The 15,493-nt window shown below is 34.6% G+C and overlaps 1 protein-coding gene and 2 non-coding genes across 6 annotated transcripts; all 3 read left to right on the top strand.

Moving 5' to 3' along the window:
* Window positions 1-10,255: 10,255 nt before the first annotated feature.
* TRNAH-GUG (transfer RNA histidin (anticodon GUG)) lies at window positions 10,256-10,327 on the top strand. Its single transcript has one exon. It is a non-coding gene; the product is annotated as a tRNA-His (tRNA).
* Window positions 10,328-10,764: 437 nt separating this feature from the next.
* TRNAH-GUG (transfer RNA histidin (anticodon GUG)) lies at window positions 10,765-10,836 on the top strand. Its single transcript has one exon. It is a non-coding gene; the product is annotated as a tRNA-His (tRNA).
* Window positions 10,837-12,220: 1,384 nt separating this feature from the next.
* Window positions 12,221-14,771, top strand: LOC145031861 (uncharacterized). Of its 4 annotated transcripts, none has more exons than XM_078980503.1 (2): window positions 12,221-12,712; window positions 12,799-14,771. In XM_078980503.1, exon 2 carries the CDS (start codon window positions 13,989-13,991, stop codon window positions 14,487-14,489), a length of 501 nt encoding a protein of 166 aa, XP_078836629.1. In that variant the 5' UTR covers window positions 12,221-12,712; window positions 12,799-13,988; the 3' UTR covers window positions 14,490-14,771. The 4 variants fall into 4 exon arrangements, with proteins under 4 accessions (XP_078836629.1, XP_078836632.1, XP_078836631.1 ...); XM_078980506.1 differs by having other exon boundaries at window positions 12,221-12,961; window positions 13,347-14,771; XM_078980505.1 differs by having other exon boundaries at window positions 12,221-12,961; window positions 13,296-14,771.
* Window positions 14,772-15,493: the final 722 nt, after the last annotated feature.

Raw genomic sequence — 15,493 nt, 5'->3', positions numbered from 1 at the left:
TATTGTCGCTCAACATCTATCACTTATTGCATCTCTATTATTCTAAAATTTGTATTTTAAAAAAGTTAAGCTGATCTTTCATTTGTGACATGCAAGCGTTTTGTAATTATTTTCCACATTTATATAATACCAACATCAACATTATTTCAAAAGTGGTTATATTAACAAATCAACAACTATTTATTTAATAACATATATTTTAATTATTAACAATTATTAAATAAGAAATTAAAATTTATAGTAGTTTAAATAGTTTAGACAACCCAAGGTATTGTGGTCGGAACGAAATATGTATTTTCTTATTCTAACTAGGAGACCCGTATACTACACGAGTTTATTAAAAATAAAAATTTAATATCAATATTTAAACTTTAAATTTAAAATCAATATTTAATATCAATATCAATTTTAGAGCTCTCATTAATTATGATATTTATTACATTATAAATATATCAATTCTTTTTTATATTTATTTCTCTCAATATTGTAACCGAAATAAATTGTGATATGTGAACAAATCAGAAAATTACATGTGGAAATAAGTAAATTTTAAAAATTTATTAAAATGTCATGTGTCCAAATCAATGAGAACATGATATGTGGCAGAAAATAAGTTTTATTTATTAGTATAGATAAATGACTCTCGTGGCAACATCTTTTAATTTCTAAAAGTTAAATTTTTATTATGCCCTCTTCTATTGATTCAATATATCCACAATAGGAATCAAAATTTGGAACAATTATGTTATCCCAAAAAAATAGCAAACTAATCATCTAAGGATTTGAATTCGGGGGAACTTTAGGCAATAAATATGGAATTATAATCATATTGACAAATTGAAAACGATGGCTAACGTTCATTTTGTTTCGTATTATACCTTATGGATTGTAATTGTATCAAATTGAGTTCGATTTCAACATTATTTTGTATACGAAATTTGAAGATTTTTGGCATAGTAATCGATCTGCTTCGTCAAATTGCACTGTTACATCGTCCATATCTTTGTATGTATTTTTCTACCCCAAGCAACCAACCACTGCACCTCCAAGCCGACCGCATCACAACCATTGGTTATCTCATTCTTCTCTCTCTCTCTCTCTCACTCTCTCTCTCTCTCTCAACCATTGCCACTTGTGTTATTTTCAAAATCATCACCACATCCGGTGACAAGGTAAGAATTGGGTTTTGGTTTTGATTTCTCAATCATATTATTTTTAATTCAAAGGTTCGATTGTGATGTTTTCTCATTTCACATGTATAAATATCATGTATTTTGATATCACAGGTTCTGATTTTCAACATTAATGTCGATCATTTCATTAACTTATCAAAAGCTTACACTAATATTTTGCAACTGAGTAGTTAACTAGTGGTTAAATCATGTACAATGATACGTATTTGGATTTTGATCCTTAGCGATTCTGACGGAGTGAAGATTCTTGAGGTCCAAATCCTGAGATAACAACACAGAGTAAGTTGTCCACCGGGATTACTCACGGGAGAACGTTTCGATGATAAAGTCAGAAAGTGAGATAGCAAGTTACAATCATATGAGTATAGGACACAAGTGTTGGTAACGTACCTTTGCCGACTTATCTGGTTCTATTTATAGTTTGGATTACCTCGGGAATCGACGACATGAAATGTATTGTACAGACGAGGATCTAATACTCATAAATTCTCTCCTTACCGAACGTATAAGAATTGTACTAAGGAGAGGTCATTGGTCATGTCAGTTTATTATTAGGGAATCGTTGGTAAAGTAGAGTACAGTATGACCTGAAGTTTATCAGAGTTATCAGTTATGCATATGTTGCTTGTACCCAACGCTTGCTCCTTCGCTCGTATTTGCTCTCCCGGCCTTTCAACCTTCACCCGATTTTTCTTTCCCGACCTTGCTTCCTTTTTTTTAACTCGGCCCATGGCCTCGGTGTATGTGGTTTGAGTAACCATGTGTCAGTATCCTGGTTCCAATTCGGAGGTACATACCTCGGTAATAAGGTATATACCTCGTTAATTCCTCCTCGTTAGGATTGTTGAGTGACAATTCGAACTAGTTTTTGCACTGTCAAGACTCACTCAAGAAATGGATAAGTCTAATTTAGGTCCTAGGCATTTGATTAGATAAATACATGTTTCTGTTTTCCATCATTCCCATGTAATACCGCAACCATCACTTCGAACCGCCAGCATTTTCCTATAAAGTCAGGATTTAAGGAAACCGCTTATTCTTCATTCATCGATACTTCTTCCTTTTTTTTTCCTTATTCTTAGATTTTCTTCCAAAATAATCTTCAACCCCTAAATTCTCCGTTATGGCTAAAGATGGATTCCCTATACATACCACTTCGTCGATTCTTACTCGGAACTAACCGAATAAACTAGTGAAAAATTTCCGCATAGATCCTTGATTATGTCCCTAACTTCCATCTCCAAATCAAACCATCACCAATCCTCCACTAGGTTGTGTTGGTGTGTACTTGATCTTCTTCAAATCAGGTTTACGCCTTCCCTATTTTCCTTTCTTGGGAATCATCCTTGATTACTACAAGGTTCACATTACCCAAGTAACTTTGAACGGATTTCGGAAGATCATGTGTTTTGTACTGCTATGCAAAGCCCTAGACATTCCTCTTTTACTATCTCTTTTCTACTATATGTATGTGTCTATGGTTACCAGGGATTAGGTCTCTTTTTCCTTGCATTATGGGCGGATCGACATACGCTACGTCCTTCCCACATCCATCAAGAAATGGAAAGAATAGTTTTTCTTCATTGATGCTTCAGCTATCGCCACACGAATACAATTTGGTAATCTGGCGAAACGTGATCCCGACCCTGCTCCTGAACTAACTAACGCAGAGCACGATGTGATTAAGAGACCCATCGCTAGTTACTTTGTATGTTCTGACCCTGATGAGTCAACCTTAAGTTTGGCTGATTTAGATAGCACTTACAGTGCTCCTGCTACAGTTTCAGTCCCCAATTTGAGAGGCGATGACCTTTCCTTGCTAGAACGACTTCAACGGAAGCGTCGGTTTAAAGTCATAAATGTGGGAAGTTCATCCACTCCCAAATCCGAACCATCGTCCGATGTAGATGTCAGGGGACAAGCCTAGATTTTTTCATTCTCGACAGCCCGGTGAAGTCCATTGGTCCTACCCTTTATCGTCTTAAAGTACTCACAAGAAGCCCCCACCGGTTCCTCCAAACTCGTTATCAAAAAGGGCTTCCGGTGCCGCTCCTATTGAGGTTCACCAGCGTAGAGTTCGAGCTTCATATTCTTCAGCTACTAGTGGTATTCCTCCCCTATCTTCTCCTAAGAAAATGTGTACTTCTTGTTCTTCCTCTCATCGAGTCCTAGGGGTTTCCGACACCGCGTTTAACCTTCCACCCAATCACTCATGCTTCGTCCAGTGAGGCTCTTCACGAATTCTTGGTAACTTCAGATCCTTACCTAGTTTCTGTTATATATTCAATTTCATCCTCCCCTGAGGTTCATCCAGCATCTTCCGAATCTGCAATTTATCCAACCCAATTCAATCGGATTCCTCGGTTATTACTACTAAACCAACCAACCCCTAGTGGTTCAAACGCCAAGGTTCATCCTTGCATGGGGTGAGCTTGCAAAGCTTATTTTTCATCAGATGTTGTTCAACACTTTTGCTCCCCATGCTTCTACACTGAATCTGCTCACATTGTTTCTACCGGCACTCTATTCATTACTCCAGTTGTTCCTATATACACCAAGGCTCCATCAGATCTTGTTAATATTATTAATCTAGACTCCCTAATTCCTGACATGGATGCGAAGAATTTTGATTCCACTGCACCTCTCCCTGGTTCATCCTCTTCTAATCTTTCATCTCCTCCAAAAATGGGTAAGTACTTCTTCTATGTCTCATTTCTTCTCTTTTTTTTTTTTTAAAAAAAAGAATTGAAATGATATTGAGGTTCCATGTATTTTGTTCCGATATCCCTCCTGATTTTGGTTTTAGTGGCCTCTTCACTACTACCCTTCTTTCATCCCTTTACCAACACCAAGTTTTCCCAACTTCCTTCCTTGGGGAACATGACCGGTGAATAAGGTATAAGGATCGTACCCATATCATGGAGGGTTTGCATTGGATGAACGAGGTTTTGTTGTGGAGCAAAGTTAGGGTTGTTACCTCTGTTATGTATAAAATTAAGTTTCAGAGGGCTTCCGAGCTTTTAGAAGAGCTTCAGTCAAACTATCAAGCTTTAGAGAGGGGAAAGGCATGGTTTGTCTAGGAGTAAGATGATCTTGTTGCTGAAAATGGTCGTTTACTTCAGGATATGGATCAGTATTCCGAGCATAATGAAGAGATTCTTAAGGGGGAATTGTGAGTTAAATAATGTAATCAACAAACAGAGTGCCCATCGTGATGCATTGGCCACATAATTGGAAGAATTTACCAAACAGAACTCTGACTAAAATCGGTTTGTTCTGAGAAAGAAACCCAAATTGGTCGGCTTAAGGAGAGTCTCGCCGAGTGTCAACTTAAATTGAAAGATTAGACATCTCATTATGAAGAATTACTGACAGAAGCCTCTACTTCTAGGTAAGAAGCCCTTTTTCACCAACACCTGGCCGAGTAGAGATCTTAAGAACTCCGTTGGCTCTTAAGGGATGGGATATCCTCTTTGGTTCGGTATTTTCCGAACTCAAAAGAGTTTAGCATGATGAACATTGCTCTTCAATCTTTTGTTGGATTATGTGTCTAAGCCCATAATTATAGTTGTTATAAACTTGAATTGATGGTAGCACAGTCCTTTTAGGTTACCCTCAAACCTAAAAATTGGACATGATGATTTTTGGAGAAAACGGTTGACTTATTATTAGGTTAATAAATTAAAACAAATAATTTATTAATATATTATGAGAATACTATATTAATTGGATATAGTAATATTTAATTAATAATTGATTGAAAATTAATTGTAATTAATTTCGGGATTAATAGAGTTAATTAAAACTGCAGGGGTTAAAGTGCAAATGTTCAGATGAACAAAAGACTCCTGAACCTTCCTAGTAAAGGCATGGTTGGTTTCTAGGGGATATTCTAGGGTTTCTAAAATATCTCATATGGATAAATAGGAAGCTGGATAATTACCAATTTAAGTTAATGTTATTATATTAGTTTTAGGGTTATCCAGGATTTCCTTGTTGCACTATATAAAGGCCCATATGCCTTATATTTTAGGCACTCATTCTTTAGAAGATCTAGGCTAAAAATTCCCTCCTCCTCCCTCCTCCCTCCTTTCTCCATAATCTCCTTGTTGCTAGCTTGGGTGTGAACCATTAGAGGAACGATGCTTGTGGTGCTTGCTTCTAAAGCTTCAACAACACAATGATCATTGTTATTTTCAATAATAACAATAATGTATGTAATCCTTAAATCTTCTATATGATTTTCGAAAATAAACTAGGGTTCCTAGGGTTCTTAGTTTGATATTCATAGTTATATGTTCAATAGTAAAACATAGATCTTGTTTTAGGATGCATGCACACTTAAGACTTTAAGTTTGTTTTTGTTAAGCCTAAAACCATCAGTGGTATCAGAGACGTAAGTTAGTTTTTCAATTTAATTATTATAATTGTTGAATTGGATCAAAATTAGGGTTTATGGCAATTAAACCCTATGAGGCCAAAAAAAATTTGAAATTAGGGTTTCTTGTCCCCTAAGTTTCGAAATTAGGGCAAGGTTTTGAAACCCTTACCCACCTCCCCAAGATTTCTAAATCAAGGTAAGGATTTGAAATCCTTACCTTCCTTGATTAGCGGAAGGTCTATAAGGGGGTATAAGGAAACTGCCTATAAAATGGTAGTTGAATAGGTTTCCACTCTCAACCACCGCTTCCTTGATTAGCGGAAGGTCGTTAGTCGAACGTGTTTGATAGGACAAATTAATTCTCATTAATAGGTATAAAGCTATTAAAAGTAACTAAGGCTTTTTTATAGTTTCGGTTCTTGTGAATGGTTCTCCCTCTTGGTAATTTCATATGTTTAGAGGTTTAAGGTAGGGGGATCATATTTCTCCTTTTCTTTTCATCTTGGCCATGGATGGGTCGCATGTGGCTTTACTTTGGGCTCAGATGGCTAATATTTATATAGGCATTTCGATAGGAGGTATAGCCATTTATAGCATTCTTTACGCGAATGATGTAGTCTTGATGGCATAGTGGGACCGGACCAATGCTCTCCATATTGTTCGTATTCTTCATTGTTTCTTTTTGGCCTTAGGTTTAAAATTCAATTTACTCAAAAGTAAGTTGCATGGTGTGGGGGTTTCTACAAAACAAGTCTCTTTTATGGCTAATATTATGGGTTGTACTTTGGGCACCCTCCTTTTTACTTATTTAGGAGTTCTAGTTGGTCAAAACATGTCTATATTTGAGTCTTGGGATCTTATTATGGTTCGCTTCCGAAGCATATTGGCGGGTTCGAAGGTAAAATGCCTTTTTTTTGGGGGGGGGGGGGGGGGGGGACTTTGATTAAGTCAGTTTTGGGGTCTATTGGTAGTTATTGGATGTCCATTTACCCGGATCCTTTAACAATCATAAATAACTTGAAGAGATTGAGGGCTTCTTTCTTCTGGGGAGCTAATTTGGATGATCGTCGCATGCTCTTATTAGAATTCGAGATAGGGCTTATACTTCTTTTTGGCATGATATTTGGAAGGGTGAGAACCCTATTGTTGTTTCTTTTCGTATAGTGTTCGCTTTGGATAATCACCGTATAGCTCATGTTAGAGATGATTTTAATTGGTTGGGATATAGATAAGCTTAGAAGTATTCCTAGATGAGGTATTGAACAAGCACAATGGGATTCTTTCTTGGATTTGATGCATAATCCTCAACTTCGTCCTGTTCCAGATAGATTGGGTTAGTCTCTCGATATTTCTGACTCTTTCTCGATTTCTTTAGCTTGTTGCGCTTTGGATAGTGGCTTGGTCCCCTTGGGGGATATGGTTACTAAATGGAATAATTGGGTCTGCATCAAACTGAATACTCTACTTTGAAGAGTTCAGTTTAATAGTATTCCTACTGGAGAAAGATTATCTTCCAGAGGCATTATGGTGTCTTTAATTATATGCCCAGTTTGTTCTTATGCAGTGGAGACTATTGATCGTGTTTTTACTGGTTATTCGAAGTTGATTGATATTTGGGCCATGATAGCTATTTGGTGGGATGTTTGTCTTCCAGCTCAGATTTCAGTACAGTCGCTATTTACTTGGTCAGATGATGTCATTTTGTGGAGGGGTCAACAGAACGTGTTTGATGCGATCATTTTAACAACTTTTTGGTGCATTTGGAATTTTCGAAATACCTCCATTTTTTCAACGGTTCTCCCAAATAAGTCTTTTCTTTTTTATGAAGTCATCCAAAAGACTTTCTTTTGGGTTTCTAATAGATGCAGTAAAGTTAAGTTACAATGGACTGGTGTAACATACACGTTTAATTATCATGTATTGTAAATTATAAAAGTGAATAATATTATGAAATATTATGTGAATTTGAATGTTGAGTTCTAACAGATGGTTTTTACTAGAAATGGAGTGAAACTATGCTTAGAATCATTTAGAAAGTATTGGAAGTCTTATAAGATTCCAATCAAATGTCAAAAAGTGAAATTTAACGAAAATATAAAATTTGAAATAAGTAAAATTTTATTATTGAAAGTTGTAGATAATCTCATTACAAACATTTAGGCGAAAACCTCGTCGAAATCCGAGTTATAACGAAGAAGTTATGACTAATCGAAGATCTACAACAAAACCGGCAAACACTATTCAGCATAAAAAGTGAGTTTTTTATAAACTACTTTTTAGCCTTAGTGATCTAAATGAAAGTCATAGTAAAAAGTCTGACAAAAACGGATGTTAGATGAAGGAGTTATGAATTTTTAACGGATTTTTTCTATCCTGATCTGTTAAAACATAATATTAAAAATAAATTCAAAATTAGCCGAAGAAGTCTGAACGAAAGTTGTAGAGCATAATTTTACCTACGTGTGCATATAAAGAACGTAAAAAACGGAGCTCGTATGCGAAAGTTATGGGTTTTAGAAGTTTTGGGTTCAATTTTCGAGAATTTCACATGGCTGGTGTTCGGCCACGTCACCCTCGCTCGGAACTCTCCATGTGTTCGACGCCGATGACTCAGCCGAAGATCATCCGACGCGTGTGCACCCCCGTGTCCGAAGCATATGCGTCATCCGAGACGATGGACCACTCGCGAAGCGACGCGTGTTCGAGCCTCGCACGAGCATCTGGCCTCCCTCGCATGCGCGCCACCTGCCTTCGCCTTCTACTACCACGTGTCTCTCCGGCCAGGAAACCCTCGCATCTCATCCCTATAAATAGAAGGCTGCGAGCCTTCCCGAGTATTTTTTGGATTTTTACCCTTTTTCACCCCTAATTTCATATTTTAGCTATTTTTACTTCCTCGAAGCCCCGGTATCAATTTTAACACCCGAAATACTTTTTGAAGTGCCCGAAGAGCCCGAGAAATTTATCTTTTCGGTTTGAAGCTCAACCTGCGCAAAGCCCGTTTTTAAATAAATCTCCTAGTTTTTAACGACGACACTTTATTATTTTAACGAAAAGATGCACAAATTACTATTTTAACCCCCGATTATTTCAAGGTGAGTTCCAATATATATGAACAATTGTATGTTATGTGCTATATGTGCTATGCGCTTTTCAGTTGTTATTATTTCCGCTATTTATTATAGAAAAGTTATACATTTGACCATGTGATTAGTGAAATGACTTATATTCACGGTGGTACTGGTATGTAGCCTCTGACCATGTAGAGCATGTCTCCGTAAGATAATGACTTCTATTCTATGGTATTGACAGATGATTAAATATGGTTGTAAGCCTGAAATCTACTAAAATGTTAATCAGAAATTGTATGTTTTATGTGCTAGTTGGGCCGAAGCTTTATTGATGTATATCAACTTTGGAAATTGTTATGTCTCATTGATTGCATATCTTTGAATCAAATCATTGATTAATATGGAAAACTTATCACATGATTCGCATATGTCTTTGTTGTTCCTTGTTCCTCTTTGCTCCTGTCATATTGAAGTATATATATGACATAACGTTATATTGTATATATTGTTGAACTCACTAAGCGTCACCGTTTAACCTCTTAATGTTTAACAAATTGCAGGAGACAAGTAATCAGTGTAATCGTATACTGATAGAAGATTTTGAATAGTATGAACTATTGTATTTTTTTTTTCGTATGTATAAAACTATAGTTTCTTGGGTAGTTATGTAATATATAACATAGTCTTAATAGTCGGTTTGTATCCAGTCATTTGTAAATAAATTATCAATGTAAAATATTATTTGTGAATATGCATGTAGCATGTTTTGGAATAACAACTGTTTCAGAAATATGGAAGTGTGGGTCTTTCAAATGGGTAGCTTCATAACCCCTCTTTATCTTATATTGTGATGTAGTTCTTTTCTAACTTCTTACTAGTTTTAATATATTTCAGCCGTTCCAAAAAAAATACTAATTTTGTGGTCTCACATGAACTACACTCAAAACCAACATAAACGACATCTTTTTCATATTTGCCCAGTTAAATTTTTCAATATCATATTACCTTCATAAACCTTCAAAATATCATATTTGCCCAAATATTTTTTTATAATGTTTTTAAAATTTTATAATCATTTTTATACCTTAAAATTATTATAATAATTTAGAAATTTAACCATATTATCCTTGCGTCTATGATAATGGAATGTGAACTTTTAAATTGTTAGAATGTCGGCCTCTTGACAAACAAAAAGATTCATCTTCAACATTTTCTATAGAATGTATATTTTGATTGTTTAGTTTTTTGTTGTTGTTGATTATTATCTTGTTATAAATGAATGACATTTTAGATATTAAAATTGTTATTTTGATGTTTAAAATGTGCATATACGATATTTTAATATTTAAGAATGACATATATGATATATTGATGTTTAAAAATGACATATATGATATTTTAAAATTTTATAAAGGGTAAATTTGATATTTTGAAATTTTATGAAAGATAAATATGATATTTAGAAATTAGATTGAGTAGATATGATATTTTGATGTTTAAAAATGAGATATATATGAAATTATCCCTTCCCTTATTCCCTTAATGGCTTATATGATTCTTTTAAATCCTTATCATTACTTACTAATATAATTAAAAAACTGCTCACAAATGTGGCTGTAGTTTAGTGGTAAGAATTCCACGTTGTGGCCGTGGAGACCTGGGCTCGAATCCCAGCAGCCACACATTTTCTTTTTATAACGTCATGCTTTAATTGTAGTATCCTTAAAAATTTTCAAACACAATCACAAGTTTGATATTTGTTAATTGCATGATTGATTTCCTGCTAGTTTTAAAAAGATATGTCAAACTACATGTTCAAACATGATTACTTTGGACAGTTTGTGGAATGCTTTTACAATTAAAATCAGTAAATGCCTGAATTCAATTGGGGTTTTAGTAGTTTTGAAATGATTTATGCCAATTCTATGTTTATATTCAGTGTTTTGAATTTGAAACCTCTAAGAAATTAGAAATTTCGTTATATATAACGATTTAAAACAATTAACAAAAACATAAAAGTTTAATAACCATTCTGTTTAACCATATATATTTCATAGTGTAAGTAACTAGTACAATATATTTGAGTTTTATAAAATACGATTAAAAAACGTTCAACTATGTGGCTGTAGTTTAGTGGTAAGAATTCCACGTTGTGGCCGTGGAGACCTGGGCTCGAATCCCAGCAGCCACAAGTTATATTTTTTTTTTAATTTTGAAAACCCGATCATAACTTTGGAACATTTATCATGAAGAGGCTTTTGTTCTATGCTCAGTTTGATTTGACAAAGTTCTAAAATTTATGGTCGGGTGCTTTATAGATGAAATGTAATTAACAAAGGCCAACTATTTTTAAATACTTTTGTTAAGGGGATAATTTGATTGTGACAGCAACCAAACTTTCACCTTTTCCATTTTAGGTAACCAAATGCTTTTTCAGTATTGAACTTGAAGGGTATCTAATATGATCATGCATATAGTTATAGAGGTAGCAACGTTCATTATAAAATTAGTATTGCTAAGTTTCAATGTTCACTTAAGGCTTACAAAGATGCCAAAAAATACGTCAATATCGAACCCATTGACCATAGTCAACAAAGTCAAGGGGTTCGGGGATAGTGTATCAGTCTTATATATGTTCAAGGCCATATTGTTTACAATATTATATATTCCAAATGACACTGAATCGGGTTCACCTTTTTCCTTTTTGACCATGTTCATGTCGCACTATATAGTTGTTCAAAATATGTGGTATTTATAAGTCAAAAGACCAATTGTCATATAGAATCGATTTATCGTTTCATTTTCTTGATGTTACTTGAGAAAGTACCACATAAAATTCAATGTGTATATAAAAAGGTAGCTATAAAAAGAGTACATTTATGGACCAAATCTGGAGCCGATATGGTATGACTCATATTTACAGTTTACATAGTAAGAAGAGTGGAACCAAAATAATCCATAATTAATTGATTCATAATCAAAACCGAGTGTGTTTATTTTCATGTTGTCAGCGGATTGAAATAATAATTATTATTATTTTTTACTAAGTTTTAATTAGTTATATATAGAAGTATATTAACTACGATTGCGCATGCTAACTCTTCCCTAACTTCTTCACTGTCTACTGTATAGATGGGAAAGCCTAAATCATGAGCCGACACTGCTAATTGCTAAACCCACTAAGCATTTAAGAATAAAAGTGTGATTGGATCCGTTTTTATTTTTCTAATCAAATGAGCCATGCACATGCATGAAAGGTCATCTAAACGAATAACGGTTGTGCCTTTGCCAAATATGGAAAAGTCGATAGCAAAATTAGAACAAAGTCGTAAAAGTTCCTTTATTGGAGTATCTTTTTTAGCATGTCAAACCATACTTGTATTTAATATTCGCATTCAGCACACAGAAAGAGAATGTATTCTTCTTGCATGACTAAGCTCATGAGACACTTGTGCATGGGCTCATGCTAATCCTACCCAATGAGAGAGAAAAATAAAATTGGAATGACCTTTTCATGGGGTGGCTATAGCCTATAAATAGGCTAAGGAATTGCAATCTCAAACGGAAAATGAAGAGGGACCTTACATGAAGGGAACAATGTGTTTGGTAGCCAAGGATGACTTGCCTGTTGCTTTCTCTCAAAGGATTTATTCATATCAAGACCTTTGTTAGATTGGTTATCAGGCACTTTCTCTCAAAGGATTTATTCATATCAAGACCTTTGTTAGATTGGTTATCAGGCAGTCTTCTTGGCTAACTTGACAATTTCTTCCCTTTCATGTTAGATCTCCTTTTCTAATCTCGTTTCTTGATGGCCATATGAATTCTATGTCAAAATCATAGGAGGGGGGAATCAAAATATTGTGTGCATTTTCATATTTTTAATTTCTAGTTTCGTGATTTAAGTATACATTTCTATATGAATCAAACTCCCAGGGGTTATAGTAGCATGTCGAGACATTCTAACATCTTTTCCTTCCACATGGTTTACTCTTATAGTAGTAAACTAAAGCAGTCGCATTACAGACAATATGATCATTTTCTAAAGAGAGAAAGAGTAAGACAATGTGAGACCCACAATGATTAATAGACAAATACGAAGATACATGTTTCTTGATTAGAGAGAATAAGGAAAAGGTGATGTAATGGGCAGGTGTCGGGACGTGGAGGGAAATGAGAGGGGGACTGAATGGTCAATTAATCTCTTAGAGAAGCAAATCAAGAGTCGAAGAATGAAGGGAAGATGCCCACTTAGAGCATCGTGTACAACTCCACACACTTTCTAAAGCAATGCCATTTTCTTATACATAGACTAGGTATGTTTGAAGTTTCTCTAAAACACATCTCATGCATTCGGATGTTAGGTATAGTCTTAATGGGTTAAGTGGGTCTTGTTTCATGGGTCATTTAAGATTTTATGCATATTTTGTTTTAAGAATTAAAGGCTTGGTAAAAGCTCTTTCTGAATGTTATGGTCCTTCTTGACCTGGTTTTTAGGTAGGTTAGTATTTAGTTTGTTTTCCTTCTGGTTCTCACATAGTGTGTAAGGCCTATAAAAGGCATAGGTTTGTTGTCAATAAAGTAGTGCAGAGATTGCGTACTTATCCTCACCTTTTCAGTTATTATTCTTTTGTCTTCATATTTGTGCAGCAAACAAAAGAGGTTGTAAGTTAGGCTTTATACTCTTACATTTGGTATCAGATCACTAGGCTCATACCCGGTTCACAGCAAGAAAAGAAGATGAAAGCAAGCAGCAAGGTATCACGTTGGTGATATGAAGCATGATTGTTATGCAGCAAGAAACAACACGCAAGTAGTAAGAAAGCAAGAAACAATAGCAAGTAGCAAGAATCAATAAGCAAGTAAGCTGGAAAATAATTAACAATAAGAAAGAAGAAAGAAGAAAAGAAAGCGGTTAGCAAGTGGCAAGAAGAAGAAGAAAAAAAAATGAGATCAGATCTTTTTTTTTTTTTTTAACTTGAAATCTTAGCAAGAAAATGGTGGAAAGTGCAGGTACATCAACAGTTTGTGAGCAAGGTAATGTTACACTCCAGTGCCCAAAACTAACTGGAACCAATTACACTTCATGGTCAATCTTGGTTGAAACTGTGTTGAGCACATGGCCTTTGGAAGACTGTTCTCGAAGAAGATGAGGACGAGAAAAAGAACTATACTACAAAAGTTATAATTTATCCCACTCTCCTTACAGATGTTCTTTTGCAGGTAGCAAAATACAAAGATGCACAAGATGTTTGGGACTCCATTAAGATTCGGTACTTAGGTACTGAAAGGGTGCAAAAGGCAAGGTTGCAAACATTAAGGGGTGAGTTGGAGAGGCTAAAGATGAAGGATGATGAGACAATCAATGACTTTTCAGGAAAGATAAGTGCTATAGTTGAGAAGTTTAAAAGTCTTGGTTCATCTCTTGATGAAGAAGTGGTTGTTAGAAAGTTCCTTAACTCTGTTCCAAAGAAGTATTTGCCAATTGTAGCTTCTATTAAGCAATACTTTGATCTTGAAAGTATGCCACTTGAAGAAGCTGTAGGAAGGATAAAAGCCTATGAAGATAGGCTCAAAAGTCATGATGAAAAGGAGGAAGAGCAAGGACAACTCTTGTTAACAAGTTCCAAGAGTAGTGAGCATGAATATAATCAATGGGGAAAAGGAAGAGGTTTCGGTAGAGGTGAAAGAGGACGTGGAAGAGGCTCGGGTCGAGGTGATAAGAGTGGGTTTAGATTCTATGAATGTGGAGAGCTTGGACATTTTGAAAATGAATGTACAAAATGGAAAGACGGAGAAAAAGCAGCCAATTTGATTCAAGATGAAGAAGTGGATTTGCTGTGATAAAGAAATAGGTCAAGAGCATCAAGATTAGAGGGGTGATTGTTGGGTATAATCTTGATGGGTTAAATGGGTTTTGTTTCATGGGTCATTTAAGATTTTATACATATTTTGTTTTAAGAATAAAAGGCTTGGTAAAAGTTCTTTCCGAATGTTATGGTCCTTCTTCACCTGATTTTCAGGTAGATTAGTATTTAGTTGGTTTTCCTTTTGGTTCTTATGTGGTGTGTAAGGCCTATAAAAGGCATAGGATTGTTGTCAATAAAGTAGTGCATAGATTGAATATTTACCCTCTCCTTTTTAGTTCTTATTGTTCTTTTGTCTTCAGATTTGTGTAGTAAACAAAAGAGGTTGTAAGTTAGGCTTTATACTCTTACATCGGAGTTTGGGTCTCTCCTTCATGAACCATGTCGTCAAAACTTTGATATTTCTACAACTTCTTTGTTTTTACTGGATGTAAAAATGAATTTTGACAAAAATGGATTGTTTAAAAACATATAAAAAAGATTTTTTTTTAAATGAAACAATAAATATATAAAGTTATAAAAGTTATTGTCAAAAAACTTATAAAAACGAAAAAAAAAAAAATGTTAAAACAAATTTTAAAAATAATATGAAAAAAAAAATAGTAAAAAAATACCAGTAAAATTGAAGTTTGTTAAAAAATAATTATGAAAAAAACATATAAAAGTGAATTAGTATAATTTCAAAAACCTAGTTGCCAATTATAGCCAAAACATTTTCGGCCACTATGGATGGGGTAATCTTAAAGACATGGGCTTGGATAGTAAATGGGTATGAATTATAGAACAAGAAAGAGATAAAACAATTGGGTTGGTGAAAAGATTAAAGAGCCTTTGAGCTTTGAAGATGTGAGAAGCAAGAGATCCATGATTTTCATTGACGATAAAATGGCCTTTTTGGGTTATATCATCTTTGAGATCCATGATTTTGATATTTTTTAATTATTATTAGATTAATAATTGATTATTTATATTTTTGTGCTT

Source organism: Lactuca saligna, chromosome 2 (genome assembly GCF_052625555.1).
Source record: "Lactuca saligna cultivar CGN05327 chromosome 2, ASM5262555v1, whole genome shotgun sequence".
NCBI lineage: Eukaryota > Viridiplantae > Streptophyta > Magnoliopsida > Asterales > Asteraceae > Lactuca > Lactuca saligna.
Note: the sequence above shows the minus strand (reverse complement) of the source record. Positions and strands in the feature narration are given on the sequence as shown.